At 41.6% G+C, this 17,110-nt stretch overlaps 1 protein-coding gene across 1 annotated transcript in view; it reads right to left on the bottom strand.

Annotated features, from left to right (window-relative positions):
- Positions 1-7,955: 7,955 nt before the first annotated feature.
- The window catches only part of LOC145400193 (uncharacterized), a 78,773-nt gene continuing 69,618 nt past the window's right edge, over positions 7,956-17,110 (bottom strand). The window contains exon 8 of the mRNA XM_080272707.1: positions 7,956-8,144. Within this exon, the coding sequence (XP_080128833.1) occupies positions 7,956-8,144 (189 nt within the window). The remainder of the gene's footprint in view (positions 8,145-17,110) is intronic.

The raw sequence follows: 17,110 nt of genomic DNA, 5'->3' as shown, positions 1-17,110 counted from the left end.
ACCCTCTTAATCACTTCACAGTTTTCTTTATCTTCCTCGTCATATTAATCCCATTTCATCGTCATAATCCCGTCTCTTTGCCTAGTTTTCTCCACCAGCCATCCCTCTCTTCTTCCTCATTTTCCTGCTCCTTATCCTGTCTCCTCCTAACCTGTTCCCCAAACCTGCATGACTCTTCTTTCTTTAAAATAAATTTCATGATCATATGGGTCACAAAGTTTAGATGTAGGATTGTCCTGGGTAGTGAATGCGTTATGTATGAATCCTCATGGGGTTTAATGACCTCATCATTTGTGTATATATATATATATATATATATATATATATATATATATATATATATATATATATATATATATATATCATAGATTCACAACAATTTTATCTTCGGTGCAAGACGCCAGGTATATTAAAGAACTCGAGTTTGTCTTGTTCTTGACGCTGGAGAAATTTCGAAATAAGCTTCTGCACAGGAACCATTAAGCGTCCAACTTTCTTTTTCACAGGTAACATTATTATGGTCCTCACTTCTCCTCATCGCATTATCATTTCATTCCTCACATTTCTTAGTCACCCACGTGCATTTCTACACCCCCCCCCCCGACACTTTCATTCTTGAAGGATATTTCGAAACAGATCTTCATAGCACTGTAGCCACCATTCCTTCAACGCTCATTTTCACAGGGTATACCTTGCCGCCCCAGCCTCACGGCCAGCCAAATTTCGAGCCCATTCCACCCATTCCTTGCTTGTCACGCCTTCGTCTTTACTACCTCCCACTTTTAATGGTACGGTACCCTATCATTTCGCATCCCAGGTCACGCTGTCGACGAGTGCTCTTGTTTATTTTAAGCTTCTTTTATGGTAGTATTTGCCGTTTCATATTCTATTTCCATGTCAGTATGTCTGTGCTGCATGATGTTCCTTTCCACTATTTTCCCTTACCTTCATCACTCCTCCTCCTCATCCTCATCCTCATCCTCCTCATCTTCATCCTCATCCTCCTCATCATCGTCATCATTATTTAATCTCTTTGCCTCTTCTGTTCTTTTTCTTTCTTCTTTTACTTCTGTTTCTTCTTTTTTTTTTCTTAATTTGTACCCTCTCCTTACTGCCCCTTTTTTTTGCCCCTCCATCACTCCTCGTCTTCCTCTTTACCACCCTGTCACCTACCCATCCATCAGAACCACTTGTGCATTCAAAACGGTAGCCAGGGAACAGGACGTCCTCTGTTGCAAGAATATATATAATAGCCACAGTGATGGTGCTAATTACAGGAGCAACAGCCACGGTAGCCGCCCTGTGATAAAATATGCATGGGCTTTACAAATTAACTTCTTAAAATGGCAGATGGTCGGTGCGTGGGGACATTCGTGAAAAAAAAGTTGGGTTCCGAGTTACTCATCCTCTTACATGGAGATTACACCTAGTGGGAGGAAGGAGATGTGGATGATTTTTTCTCTCTCTCTCTCTCTGTCCCCTTCAGACTTTTGCTCAAGGCATAGTGATAGTATAATTTGGACTCTAGGTTTTATATCCCTTTATTCAGAATACATGTAATAAAAAGTTAGTATCGCTTTTTTTTTTCTAATGCTGTTCAGAGTACATATTTTAATGCGTTTTCTTTATTACCCTTTAACGGGATAACGCCGGGAAACAGGAAAAGGCAATCTCATTCACTCAAGCTAGTCCTCACCAGTCCTTCGTAATGGTCTGCTCATAGAATTTTCAAAACACAAATTTAGCCCCTTGAATCCGGGAGACGTCTTATTAATTTATTATGGCTGCCACCAGACGAGTTTGTTTAACTTACGATAGATTTGTCTTATTGAAAGTACAGTATTTGTTAAGCATGAGTCTAACCCCTGCTTTTTTTAAAGTCTATCCTAAGATTAATAGAATAGTTTGAATGGAACTGTCAGATCAGGCGAAGGAGACATCCTATGATAAGTGGGTTAAGGCACTCTGTTGCAGTCCCATCCTTTCCTTTTCCTCACTTCATTTTTCTGTCATTCTTTCTCTAACTCATCTCTTCATATCCCATCACTGCCAGTGACGTCACCATGTAGATCTATAGCAGGCATTTTTTCCAGAGACAATATATGTTTCAGTCCTACACTGCGTCTTTTACTGCATGTCAACCCCATTATAGAAGTGACTTTTTAAAAACCTTGTTCTACCTATTGCCAGACGATGTTCCTAGTATTTCCAGACAGTGTTCCTAGTATTTCCAGACAGTGTTCCTAGTATTTCCAGACAGTGTTCCTAGTATTTCCAGACGATGTTCCTGGTATATCCAGACGATGTTCCTAGTATTTCCAGACGCTGTTCCTAGTATTTCCAGACGCTGTTCCTGGTATATACAAACGGTATTCCTGGTATATACAGACGATATTCCTGGTATTTCCAGACGATGTTCCTGGTATTTTCAGACGATGTTCTTGCTATTTCAAGATGATGTTCTTGCCATTTCTAGACGACTGTTCTTGCAATTTCTAGACGATGTTCTTGCTATCTTCATGCAATTTTACTAATCTCAAGAGATATCGAACTAAGTTGGTAAGATACTCGTACAGTCGTCATTAACCCTTTTTATCTGAGGTCCCCACTGAGCTGAACAAAAGCCTCTGCAGGTGACAAAAATGTATTTTAAAAGAGGACATCGTTGTGAGGCGATCAAAATTTCAGATGATTGGTGAGTGGGGGCGGTTGTGAAAAAAATAAAAATCGAATTCTTTTTTTATCCTTTTATTTTAGAACACTTTAAAAAAGGGTAAGAATTTTCATCCTTTTAACTTGAGTACACAGCAAAAAAATAAGCTGCAGTTTTATACATACATACATACATACAGGCTATATATACAGTATATCTATCTATCTATCTATCTATCTATCTATCTATATATATATATACAGTATATAGGTAGATAGATAGATAGATAGATAGAAATATATACAGTATAGATACAGATATAGATATATAAATATACCTGTGTGTATATAGCTAGAAAGACTGATAGATCGATAGAATGATGTAAATATAGAATTTACTTAATGAAAATAGATTCGGGATTTAGTGAAAGAAAAAGTTAGTTCGTGCATGTCCATATTACTGTTTTGAGTACATATACTTATAGATACCACCTACGTCCTGCCCTTTATAATACTGCCGACTTTAATATGGTGGCAGTGTTGTTTCCCTTTAGTGAACATAATGAGTTTTGTTCTCGATGCATACAAAGTTCGCGCATAATTAGCCAAGCCGACTTCCATTTCTTTTTTATATCTGTTTTTCTATTTACCGCATATATCGGTAGCTGTTTATGTTGTTCACAGCCTTCGAGCAGCACTAACTGCAACCTTGCATTTTTAGCCTTTTCATGAAACCTTCCTACAGGCTTGGCTCATTTTTGCTTTCAGACTAACTCTACATCACAGTCATCATTCTTTAATACGTTTTAGGTTATTTATATATCTTAACTTCTTGTATCACATCATGTTTTCTCGAGCCCTGAATTTCACCCATGACTCTGCATTCCTGTTGTGACTCCTTTGGAAATTTAATTTCGTACATGGTTAGTCATGTCTGCCATAAATGTGCATAGCTATAAACATTTCTTCATAGCTTGGTAAAAACTTTGTACATTATATATATATATATATATATATATATATATATATATATATATATATATATATATATGTATGTATGTATACACACACACACATACGGAGGTAAACCTTGTTTTTAATCGTGTCTTAAATATATGATTTCCTTTACAAGTGATCTTGTTAGGGTATGATCTTTACATCCATAACGTTACAGTACTGGAGCCAGTTCTTGATAGTTTCCTTAACGTGGCACAGCCATGAGTAAATGTTCGCAGACACTTCTTTCTTGGTTGCGACAATATGTGTTACATGTTGCATTTTTATGTGACAGCACACGGCAAAAGAGTACGAGAAGGAAGGGTAGTCTGTTGTTTCAAGAGGAATGAGAGATAGGAAAGGCATGACACACTACTGGCAGGGGATTGTTGGCCAACTTCTGTTTTTGGCTGTACATAATCGGCAATACAGCAGCGTCATTTTATTACCAGCCCTCCACCATCACCATAATTTGCGATATTATTATTATTTGTTTTTGCATCGCCACAGCCATTTCTTTGTAGCTTCCTACAGACTGGTACATATTCATCTATGCCTACTTGTAAGAAGACTTTCATTACATCCATACATCTATTTTTTTTTTTAGTACAGTCACTTCTTTGCATCACAACTACCACTTTGTTTATTACTTCAGCAATTTCTTTACTGTTTCGTACAGACTTTGTGCAGTTACATCTGTATGTACCAGACTCAGCATAGAAGGGAAGCTATGACTCTCATTTGATCCTTACTGGGCCAACAATCATTTTCTAGCCAGCCAGAAACACGTACTAGCGTCGGTGTAAGTTGCATCAATAATCTGGTTTCGTATCGATTTTATAAACCATAACACATCGACTATCCCCATTACTGGAAACCGGGTACAGTACATGTCGGCGCAGCTGTACACATTCAGCAGTGTGTTCATAATTATAACCAGTGTTGTATTACAGCCAAGTCTCTAGTTACTTCAAAATTTATTTATTGCTTCCCGAGAATGTGGTACCAAGTTAATCATGTATTATTACTATTTTTATTATTATTGTTGTTATTATTATTATTATTATTATTATTATTATTATTATTACTGTTACTATTATTATTATTATTATTATTATTATCATTATTATTACCGTATTATTATTATTAATCTTGCGTTTTTTGCCATTTTCATTTACCTACATTTATAGGTAGCCATGTCTGAATATAACCTCTCTTTATGCCCATTACCAACATCAGCCAAGCCATATATTCATAGCGTCCTATTAACCCTGTACATAGTCAGCCTTGTCTGCTTATAACCATGTATGCATTACGGCCATAACTTTGCATCACAATGACTTTCAACGGAGGCCATGGCCCCAGCCCCTAGAGCCCTATCAGGTGTAACTACCGGGCCGCTGATAATTAAAACTGCTGGTATCAATGCAAGGGGAGGCGGGAGGGACGTGTGAGAAATGGCAAGCATAAGTTGTGTGTAAGGGAGGCAGGGTTGGGGTGTATATCACTGTCTTCATTACTCTCTCACTAGTCTAGCCTGCCTCACGTCCAACTTACCCCTGACTCCTCACCCCCTCAGCCTCAGCCTCAGATTCATATTCCCATTCTCTCCTTCCCCACCCCCCCTCCTCCTTCTGCCCCTTCTATTTGTATCTTTCTCTGTACTCCTTTCTCTTTCCTTTTCGTCTTTATTATTCTGTCAGTTCTGTACCCCGTGTTAAGCTTACTCCTTACCTCCCCTTACCTGCTTTTGTCCTTCCTTCTCTGTTTCTACTTATTTTCCTTCTGTTTTTTTTTTTCTTTCAGTGCGTTGTTGTTTGCTCTTTTCTCTCTCTCCATAATTACCTCTATTATTCTTTCACTGCCTCATTTCCAACTTAACCTTGGCCACTCACCACCCCTTTCAGTCCTTCCTTTTTTCTTCTATTGTATCTCTTATGTTTGTGCTTGTGTGTGTGTTTTTCTCTTACTTTGTATCTCTGTCTTCATTATTCTCACATTAGCTTACCTTACTTCCAGCTAACTCTCCCCCCTCCCCCCTCCGACCTTTCTTCTCAGTTTCATTTTTTTTTTTTTACCAGAGAACGTAATGATGATGTGATCATGACGATGTTAATATAACAATATGAAGACTGAAAGAAAGCCAGAAAGCGACGCCAACAGACATGAAAAACATATATTAAGAGTACTGTATATGATGAGCAACACAGACGATAATAAAGCATGCTTGTGTTTGCTTACAAGATTTTAATGTGCAGGAACTACAATGGGAAAAGACAGAAAGATAATTGTATGCATGCAAATTACTTTTCACATTGTAAATTATTAGTCACTTGTAATCAAAGAAGATAAAGGAAACAGGAAAACTATAATGAACGTTTAAGTAAAAGAATACGGTCAGTCTCTCTCTCTCTCTCTCTCTCTCTCTCTCTCTCTCTCTCTCTCTCTCTCTCTCTCTCTCTCTCTCTCTCTCTCTCTCTCTCTCTCCTCGTTTTCCTATTAATACTCTATCTACTTCATTTCACGATTTCCGCCTCTTTTTCGTTTGTCTTTTTTTTTTCATCCTCCAATCCGTGATCCATCTGTTTAACCTGTCCCTCTCTGTGCGCCTATGCTACTATATTACTTTTTATTATTATTATTTTTTTTTTTTTGGGGGGGGGCTCTAATCTACCTTCCATTCTCTTTGCCCTTTCTATAATTTGTAATGCGCGAGAATATGAACATAAACTTGATACTCCTTTCCCCAAATCCCAGTAGTCCTCCTGTGTGCGACATGCCCTCATTTTTACCCACCATCCATTCTGAATTTATGTCAAGGCTATCTCATTCAGGACTGTTGTCATTGTATTAGCGAGGTGTTTTTCTTGCATATTAGTGGGTCTGTTATAAAACTAGTAAAGCTGGTTTATAAGAAATTCAAATGCTCAAACTACTCCATTTCCTAGGGTGGGATCAGACTCCGGTCCTTTCGTACAGTAGCCAACATCCCAAAGAACTGTAACCACTCTTTCCTCCTTTGTTTAGCTATGTTCTTTTCGCTGCTCATTTTTTCCACCCGCTTAATCATTCTGTCCCTCTCTCTCTTTACTTTTTTATTCTTTATTGCCTTCCTCCACTCCTGCTCCTATTTGCTTTGTCATCCTCTCTCAGCTGAGCGAAAGCAGTTACTCCAAATAATCTGTGGTGTTTATGGCGCGTGATTCTGCGGAAAGTCAGTACATTTATTTATTTTTGTTTAAATTGCCTTTCTTTCTGTTCGGCGGTAATGATCTTTGCTGTTACGCAACCAGGTTCAGTAATACAATAAGATTGTGTGTGTGTGTGTGTGTGTGTGTGTGTGTGTGTGTCTCCAAACTACTTTCGATGGTGGACTGGTAAGTTGTGTGAAGTTATCTGACGCTGGCTAAAGCAGTATGAAGATGTCTTAGGATGAAGGGGTTAATCTTCAATTCATGTCTCATTTCCATAATTTCTTCTTGTTCTCCTCTCTACCACACATTTTTTTTTCTTCTTTTTCTTAATTTACGTTTTATTTTAACCCGTTGTTGCTATCCCTTTCTTTACCTTACATATACTTTCTTTCCTCCTCCTCCCCGTCTCTGTCTTCCTCTTTTTATTCTCCTAATATATTGTCCTTTTCGTTTTTTCTTTATGCCATTCTCTTAATATTTCTGTCATTTAGTACTCTAGTTCTTTTCTTCGCTCTCCCTTATCTTTCTTATCACTGCTCCATTCTTTCATCGTCTTCATTATTCTGTCGCCTTCTCTAGTTTTTTCTTACCATTCACTTAATCGTTATTTTTTACACGTCTGCTTCTTTTTCCACTCACTTTTCTTTCCTCTCTCTACTCCCTTCTTCGATCTCATCATGATTATATCCCTTTTACTCTTTCCATACTATATATATATATATATATATATATATATATATATATATATATATATATATATATATATATATATATATATATATATAATGTTTTGGTGTCCTTATCCAAACAATCACTCTGCTTGCTTTCCTCTTTCTCTGCACCACAATACCTCCATCTCCCCCACATCCTCCTCTGTTATTCCGTTCTCTTAATATATCCGTCCTTTATTCATGCCCCCCATCCTTTTTTTTTTTTTTTCTCTCTCTCATCCTTTCTTATCTCGTCAGTCTCTCTGTCTTCTCTCCAGAAACATGTCTTCTTCCATTCTCTTTATTTTTCTTTCCGTTATTCCTCCCTCCACTTTTTTTTTTTTTTTCATCTTTTCTCAGCTGTACAAGGCCTCTGTTTCTTCTACTTTTATATTTCCTTTCCTCACACGGGCAGCACCCACCCACAGTCCTGGATAGTGACGGACAGTGGCGGCCTCTCACACGCCCTTTCCACCACTTCTATCCCCTCGCACACCCGCCCGAACGGATAGACAAGCTTGGTGCGAGACCCGTCCCTTACACTGATGAGGAACTGGGCTGCCGTCTCCTTCCTAGCGTTGGCCCGCATCACCTGGAGAAGAGGGACAGGTGCGTGGTTAGGTGGTCAGAAATGGCTGGATGAATGCATGGCTGAGTGGAAGGAGATGGGTTAAATGGAGGGTGGGTAGACAGGTGGGGAGTTGGGTGATTTGGGTGGGTCGATGAATGACCAGGTGACTGGAGATTGGTATAGACAGGTGGGTAGGTAGGTGAGTTAGTAAGTGGGTGGGTAAGCAAGTGTAAAATGTGTGGATCGGTGGGTGGATACATAGAATAATAGGTGGGTGGAGATGCATAGATGCTGGATGGAAGAAGATAAATAGGTGGGTGGATAGATATATGGAAAAATGAGTGGATAAATGGGTAGATTATTAGTTGATGGAGAAATGGTATGATATGTACACATACTGCACGATGGCTATATATGGACAGGTTGCAATATGTTTCTTTGCTCTCTTTGGCACACATCACCAGTTGGAGAGAGATAGGTAATGGAATAAGAGGGTAGACGGATGGATATATAAGTGGAAAGGTGGGTAGACAATGTGGTTGGGTAGGTAGGAAAAGATGGGTAGGTACGTGAGCGGATAGGAGGCAGGATAAGGTGGTTTGGTAAGTGAGAAGATGTGTAGATGAGTTGATGGACAGCTGGGTATGAGGATGGGTGAGCAAGTGCCAACCTCACCACCTGGTCATTCATGCCGATCTGTTCTCAGTTTCTGTGATATGCGAGGGTCATCGCATTCAGGACGAATAAAACGGTATTAGTTTTTATGACACGCTAGCTTGTCTCTCTATCTGTCTATCACCAAACGCCTTAATCCTGGCCACAAACAAGTCACCTCTATATGCCGGTAGCTCTGAAAAACAAAAATCGTGAAAGCTGTTGTAACGAAATTCAGACCCTCAAGCAGTTTCCTACAACAGCTGTGAATCAAACTCATGCTTTCACAGTTAGGTAGAGAGAATGATCGAAATCGATAACAAGGTAGTGTATGGAAAAGTGAACGAGAACACTTATACTCGCGTCTGCCAATCCATATGCAACCAGACGCCTTAATCCCGGAAGAGGTGACCACAAGCAGATCTCCTCCATGTCACCCCATCCTCGGCCATCAGGCTGCCCTCCCTCCAACTGACACTACCCCCTCTCATATACCATACCTCTCGACCCCCATCTCTCCCTCTCATGATCTCCTCCTCGGTCTCCTCCTCCCTCTCTTATCATCACCCTCACTCACATACACTCTCCTAGTTAATCTCTCACTTTCCGTTCTCTCCACATTGCGCATTTACAGTAGCTAAATGGGAAGAACATATGGTTAGTGGAAAGGGTCGGGTGGAGTAATGTAATGGACGAAAGGTTCCCACGAGAGGACGAAATTAGGACGATAACTAATGGAATGAACAGTTGGCTGGCGACGTTGGACAAATAGACTACGAGGAACGAGTGTGAAATATAATGGGATCTAAATGGACGGTAAGCGATGAGGAAACGGTGGCTAGTACCGTTTTGAGAGAGAGAGAGAGAGAGAGAGTATAAAAAACAAGATAACTGAGATAATACAAGACTGCTGTTTGATGAAAAGGAGAGGATGAAGTAAAGTAGAAAAGAAAGATGAGAGCAGACAGTAGTTAGTACAAAGTATTAGTTGTAAGAACTGAGAAAATAATAGCTTGAGATAATAAGAGACCAACACTAAATAACCGAGAGTGGATTGTTGGGGAGTGGAAGAGAATAAGTAGGAAAGTGAGAAAACGAGAGACAGTGACAAGATCAAGATGCTGGTTGTTGTTGTAAGAAGTGAAGAAAAATTAAATAAAAAGAAAATAAAGCTAAACAGTAAATGAATCACAGTTGCTGTAGAGTAAATGGAGTCGGGGCCCTTCGGTTAATGCTGCTGGTGTGGTAAGGTGTGGGAGGATGAATTTGTGGTGTGTGGTGTGAGAAAGTGGTATGGTGTGTGGTGTGAGGGAGTGGTATGGTGTGTGGTGTAAGAATGATACGGTGTGCTGTGGTGTGGTGTGCTGTGCTGTGGTGTGATGTGCTGTGGTGTGGTGTGCTGTGATGTTTGTGCTGTGGTATGGTGTGCTGTGATGTTTGTGCAGTGGTATGCTGTATTGTAACATCACCAAAGGCGCTGAAGTCTCGGGGAGTAAAGGATACCGGTACCGTTTCAAAAAAAAAAAATTAGTGAGAATCAGACGGGTAGAGTCCATCCTTGAGATATTCCTTCTTCTAAAAGTGAGAAGAAAGGCAAGAAGAGACAATGACAAGATTAGGGAGAAAAAACAGCTAAACTAGAAAATGAAGAACACGCAGTGGGTAGGTGAAAACTTTTGATGAGTGAATGGAATGGTAAAATAAATCTAGTTATCTATCTGTCTATTCCAAGACGCCTTAATCCCGTAAGAGGTTGCCACAAACAAATCGTCTCCAAGTCGCCCTGTCCCCCGCCATTTCACTGCCCTGCTCCTTGCTCACACCACCCTCTCTCATATATTTCCACTCCATCCTTCCATCTCATCCTTGGCCTCCCCTCTCCCTTTCTACCCAGAAGGCAGCTAACCTCCTTACAACAAAAAGTTTCTTATTATGCTTAATATAATCGCCAGTTTGTGAGTAAAATCCTTTAAAAAAGAAAAAAAAAAAGTCGTCGCTCAGAGTGGATTAAAATTCAAAGAACTGCTCCGAAATATGCACATTTCACCATCATGGAAATAAAGTGAAAGGTAAAAGGATAAATTGTAAGAGGACGAAATAAGAAAAACAGAGAGACGGAAAGAGTTGTAAGTACATGCTAAATGTCTCTCAACCTCTTCCCTGTGAGTGTGTTTCACTGTAAACTTAATAATATCTTCGGTAATTAAAAGAAGGAAGTACAATTAATTTATTTTAATGAAAAGGTTCAGTGGGGACTCTCTCTAACCTCTTCACTTTACGAAGTCTCTCCTAAGCTTAAAAAAATAAATAAATAAGTCCACAGTACCAACAATAAGTTATAAAAGACACCATTATAGTGAACAGGTTGGGGGAACAAAAGGAAATGAGTCATAGTTGATAAGAATAAACGCAAGAGAAAAAATAAGGTCATGAAAAGTTTGGGAAAAGGCAATCCTCTTTGCACTCCTAATCTCTCTCGTCCCCTACTCAAGCACCTGCCTCCACATTCACTCTTTCTCTCTCTACAGTCCAGGTGAGTCCACTACCTTTCTGCCACTTTCTTTTGTATCTCAGTTCATTTCACTTTCATTGTCGTTATTTGTAAGTTCATTTCACTTCCACTTTCTTTATATCCAGGTTCATTATTTTCACTTCCACTTTCCTTGTATGTTCATTTCCCTAAAATTTTCCTCGTATCACAGTTTATTGCACTTCCACTCTCTTTTGTATCTCGGTTCATTTCACTTCATTTCTCGTTATATCCAAGCTCCTTTCACTTCCACTCTCTTTATGTTACGGTTCATTTCACTTCCACCCTTTGTATCCCAGTTCATTTCATTTCCACTCTCTTTGTATCCCAGCTCTTTTCACTCTCACTCTGGTAAATGTGCATTTCACTTCCACTCTTCTTGTGTTCCAAATTATTACACTGTCTGTATTCAAGTTCATCTCTCTTCCACTCTCTTTGCATCACAGTTCATATCATTTCCACACTCTTAGTATCCAGTCTCATTTCACTTCCATTTTTCTTGTATTCCAGTTCATTTCACTTCCACTGTCCCATTCTTTCCATCTTACTTCATCTCATTTCCACCTTCTTTGCATATCAGTTCACCTCACTCACACCCACCAATCATTTTCATCCCTATCCATGCCAGACTCATTCTCTTTCCAGCCGAGATCTCTTCACTCCCACTATCTTCACATCCGAATCCACGTGAGTCCCACTTCATCCCACTTCATTGCGCTCCTCTTCTTCCCAGTCCAGTGCACCTCCATTTGACTGTCTATAAAACCCAGTCCAACTTAATTCCACTCTCTTTTTATTTCAGTTGGCCTTCCTCTAACTCACACTCCCGGTCCAACTTCATCCGCTACTCATTCCACCCCAGTCCACCTCACTCTAACCCTGTCTAAATTCCAGTCCAATTTAATTTCACTCTCCATCACAATCCACCTAATTTCTTCCGCCCACTATATCTTAGGTGATCTAATTTTCACTATTTACATCCCAGTCCGTTAGTCTATTTCCACATTATTTACACCCCATAAGTAACTCACCTCCACTTTCTGTTTATTCCACTTTACCTCACTCCCACTCTCTTTACATTCCCATAGGATCTCTTTCAACTCCTTCACTCCTTTTCTCGTTGCATCCACTCCATCTCACTCGCACTCCACACATCCCAATCTATCTCCATCCCACTATTTTTACATCCCACTTTACCTCTGTCCCACCCTAGACATCCCAGTCCACCTTTCTCCCTTTCTATACATCCCAGTCCACCTCCCCCCCACTTTACATCCCTATCCACCTCCCTTCCACTCTATTCATTCCAGTCCACTTCTCACCCACTCTGTACATCCCAGCCCACTTCCCTTCCACTCTGTACATCCGTCTACCTCTCTCCCACTCTGTACATCCCAGTCCACCTCCCTCCCACTCTATACATCGCAGGCCACCCCCCTTCCTCTCAATACATCCCATTCCACCTCCCTCCCACTCTATACATCCCAGTCCACATCCCCCCATCTATATTTGCATCCCACTCCATCTTCCTCCTCTCCTCTCTTCTTTTTACTCTATCCTTGGCTTTGTACCCATTCCACATCACTCACCCTCGTCTTCTCCGTCCTTACACCCTCCTCCTGCCGCTCTATCACCCTTGTCTTCTCTCACTTACATCTCTCGTGTTTTCCGTCTCTAACTGTCTCTCCTTGTAGTCCTCTTCCTTCATTTCTCTGACTCCTTCTCTTCCCTCATCCCTGTCCTTCATTAATTCACCTCCCATTCCTCTTCTTCCTTCATCCTAGGCCTCTCTTCCTTCACCTCCGTCACCCCTCCTTCTCTTTCTTTAATCCCATCCTCCCTCCTCTTCCTTGACCTCCGTCACCCCTCCTTCTCCTCCTTCACTCTCACCCCCTCTCCTCTTCCTTCACCGTCCTCCCTGTTCCTCCTCCAAGCTACCTCTCCACAAATTTGGCGCTTGTGTAAATAGTATGTTGCGAGGGGTTGTGTACTTCCCTACCCACCCACTTCTCGCATCCCTGCCTCTCCACTGCCTCTACTCCCCTCTCCCCTCAGTGCCACCCTGCCTGACACGTCCCCTACTCCCCGCCATCCCTGCCACTCTGCCTGCCCACTCTCTCTACTCTTTCCCATCCCTGCCTGTATGCCTACTACCCCTACCCCCTACCGACCCCCTCCATCCCTGCTTGCCTGTCTGCATGTGCTCCATTACTCTGTCTGCCTTTAAGTGGTCCATCCGTCTGCTCACCCTCTCTCTCTTTGTTACACCTTTCGCCCTCTTGTGCCTCATCTGTCTGTCTGTTACCCTTCACTTGGTATGTCTGTCTGTCTGTTACCTTCACTTGGTATGTCTGTCTGTCTGTTACCTTCACTTGGTATGTCTGTCTGTCTGTTACCCTTCACTTGGTATGTCTGTCTGTCTGCTACCCTTCACTTGGCATGTCAGTCTGAATGCCTGTCAGTCTTCTTCCATTTGCATTATCTGTCTGCATGCTTTCTCCTGCTTTGAACCATCTTTCTGTAAGTATTTTTCTCTTCACACCATCCACGTGTCTCCCATTTTCCTTTACACAGTTTGTTTGTCTACCTTCTTTTCTGTTTGTATATCTCCTGCCCTTAACACCACATACCTGCCTCTTTTCCTTCCTTTGCAATGTCTGTTCGTCTGTCTTATTCACGTTGCACTATCCACGTGTTTGCTCTCCATCCTCCACCATCTGTGTCTGTCTGTGTGACTACCTGTCTTCTTTGGTTGCCTGATCAACCATTCTGTTGTCCTGCTTCTCATCGTTTGTCCGACTGTCTGTACATCTGTCCCGTTTTCATAGCATCATCTTTCTTCCTACCTTCCCTGCTTCACAGTTTGTCTCCTTCCCGCACCATTTCCTTGTTTCTTCTCTTCTGTCACCATCTGTTTCTTATCCTTACCTCTGCATTACCAGTCTGTCTGTCTCGTTTAAACAGCATCAATGTCTGCTATCTCATTCACACCATGCATTTGCCACGCTGCCTCTCTTCACATCATCTATCATCGCACTTCGGTTCGCACAGTCTGTCTCTGTCTCTTGGTTGTACAGACGGTTAAATAAAATCGTGGAGAGCTTACGCGCAATGCTTAAGAGCTCTAGTAACATTGTTGAACTGGGAGTCATATGCGTATTTTAAAGACGGTAATAATATCCAGTTCTCGTTTGTTTGGCATCGAAAAAGGTCTCATATTTTAAACTTTTAGTTATTCATGTGTGCATGGAGCTGATGAGGAGCCTACACGTGTTGGCACTGTACATTTTAGGTGGAACAGGTGCGGCGTCTACCTAGTAGCCAACCCTCATATTTCCTTGCTACACGCCGTGGGAAGGACCCTGGTCCGACTCTGGTGAAGCCCTGTTTACTACAATGGGACACTAGATCCCAGCAAGTTGTATCTATACCTGTTGGATGGCCTCACAGAAGGAACTGATTACCTGCGGTTGACGGGACTGCTCAGCCAGAAACGGGTTAAGCAACAACGACATATATATATATATATATATATATATATATATATATATATATATATATATATATATATATATATATATATATATATATATATATATATATATATATATATATATATATATTGTAAACAACAAACGCGTCAATTTAAGAAGATAAGACAGATCAGAAATAATCTAAGAGCTGATCACGGTGCCTGCTGAGGGAAAGATATGAGGAAAGACGGTCTGGGACTGGGGGTGGGGGTGGGAAGAGTAGTTCAAGGGGCATGAAAGGATAGATACGGTGGGTGAGGAACAGTGAGGGGAAAGAGAAATTTGGGAACCAATCATGTTATGATGTCTTTCAGAAAAGAAATCACGTTGTCAGTATCGGTATACTGTATAACGGTAACAGCGTGGCCTAAGATTCTATATCACAACCAAAGGTATGGAAACACTAGCCGCAAATTTCTCTCTCTCTCTCTCTCTCTCTCTCGTACACACACACACACACACACACACACACACACACACACACACACACACACACGTGCATGTGGCAGCAAGCCAATATACTGTTGTCAGGTCTTCGGTCCGGTCTAACACTTGTTAGGTCTTCCCGAAATTATTGAATCGACTGTACCATTGATCTTATTGCGCTCCTCCGTACTCTCTGTCAGCTTGTCTCCTCTTTGCTTCGTCTGTTTGTCTGTTTGCTTCCCTTTGCACTATCTCTGTCTCCTTCTCGTTGATCCATCTCTCTTTCTTTCTTTCCATTTGAAACATATGTTGTTCTTTTCTTTATTTGCGCCATCAGTATCTTTCCTTGTCTTTGTGCTTTCAGTTGTTGTTTCTTTTACTTGCACCTTCTGTATCACTCCTTTTCTCTGCATGATCTGTCCCTCCCTTGTTTCCACCATCTATTTATTTGCCTGTACACATTTCTTTCCCCTATGATTTTGCTGTATTCCGGTCTTTCTCGTGGCCTTACACAAGCTAGATCCCGTGTGGCCCTTTCTTCTCCCTCTGTCACTCTCTACTCCTCCACACTCTTGCCTGCTCTTGTCCTTAATCCAGGCCTGTTTTGATAACCTTCACTGCCTCGTCCTCTACCCCTGGCCTATTTCTCTAGCCAAATGTTCCTCCCACTGTTCCTACCCACCGTTTTCCTCAGGCTCTCCATTTACCTACCATCCCCTCCTCCCTATGTCTTCCTCCTCTCCTCTTCTTCTCCCTTCCTCATCCTTCTTCCTGTCATCTGTCCCACACTTTTCTTATCACCACCCTTTCTCTTTCGCCCATCGCTCCCTCTCATTTATTTACTTCCATCTCTCCTACCCTTCGCTCCCTGCTATTCTTCCTCCTCTTCCTCTCTTTTTCCTCCTCCTCCTCCTCCTCCTCCTCTTCCTCCTCCTCCTCCTAATCTTGATCCTAATTCTCTCTCTCTCTCTCTCTCTCTCTCTCTCTCTCGACTTAACTTAGCCTCACCTTGCTCCCAATCCTTAATCTCTCATTTTCACCCCCTTCCCCTCGCCCTCCCCTCTCTCTCTCTCTCTCTCTCTCTCTCTCTCTCACCCTTTCCTAACCTGCCTCACTCTCTCCATCCTGCCTCACCTCAACCCACCTATCCAGGCTGTGGCTCTTATCTAGCGTGCTGGATAAATTTGGCGTGGCAGAAGTGGTTTGTGGAGCATAATGTAAGTCCTTCCTTTTTTGCTCTCGTCCTCAGAACTGGCTGGATCATTGTCTGGCTTTGTCTAAATTCTCCTACTGGGGAGAACTCTCTCTCTCTCTCTCTCTCTCTCTCTCTCTCACACACACACACACACACACACACACACACACACACACACACACACACACACACACACACACACACACACACACACACACACACACACACACACACACACACACACACACACACACACACACACACACACACACACACACACACACACACACACACACACACACACACACACACACACACACACACACACACACACACACACACACACACACACACACACACACACACACGAATTTCACTCATTCTTACTCACACATGGATTCACTTTGCTCACACTCCTCATACTCTAACATACTCCTTCACACTCACACTTAAGGCTTGCGTCAGTGAACTTGCTCATCTAATCTGACCACTCTGACTATGTTCAATAAGGCACGAGAATGAGGGACAAGTCATGCTCAACTCAAGGCAGACTTTCCAATCAGAAGACCTGGTACACGGAAACCCTTTGGCTGCTGGGGTATCTCTCGACTACTGCAAATTGTATGGTGCTAGCCTGTAATGACACCCG

The sequence above is a fragment of the Coenobita brevimanus genome, chromosome 51 (assembly GCF_032717465.1).
Source record: "Coenobita brevimanus isolate Jiangsu-jjx chromosome 51, ASM3271746v2, whole genome shotgun sequence".
Classification (NCBI taxonomy): domain Eukaryota; kingdom Metazoa; phylum Arthropoda; class Malacostraca; order Decapoda; family Coenobitidae; genus Coenobita; species Coenobita brevimanus.
The sequence above is the reverse complement of the archived record's forward strand: the minus strand, read 5'-3'. Positions and strand labels throughout refer to the sequence as shown.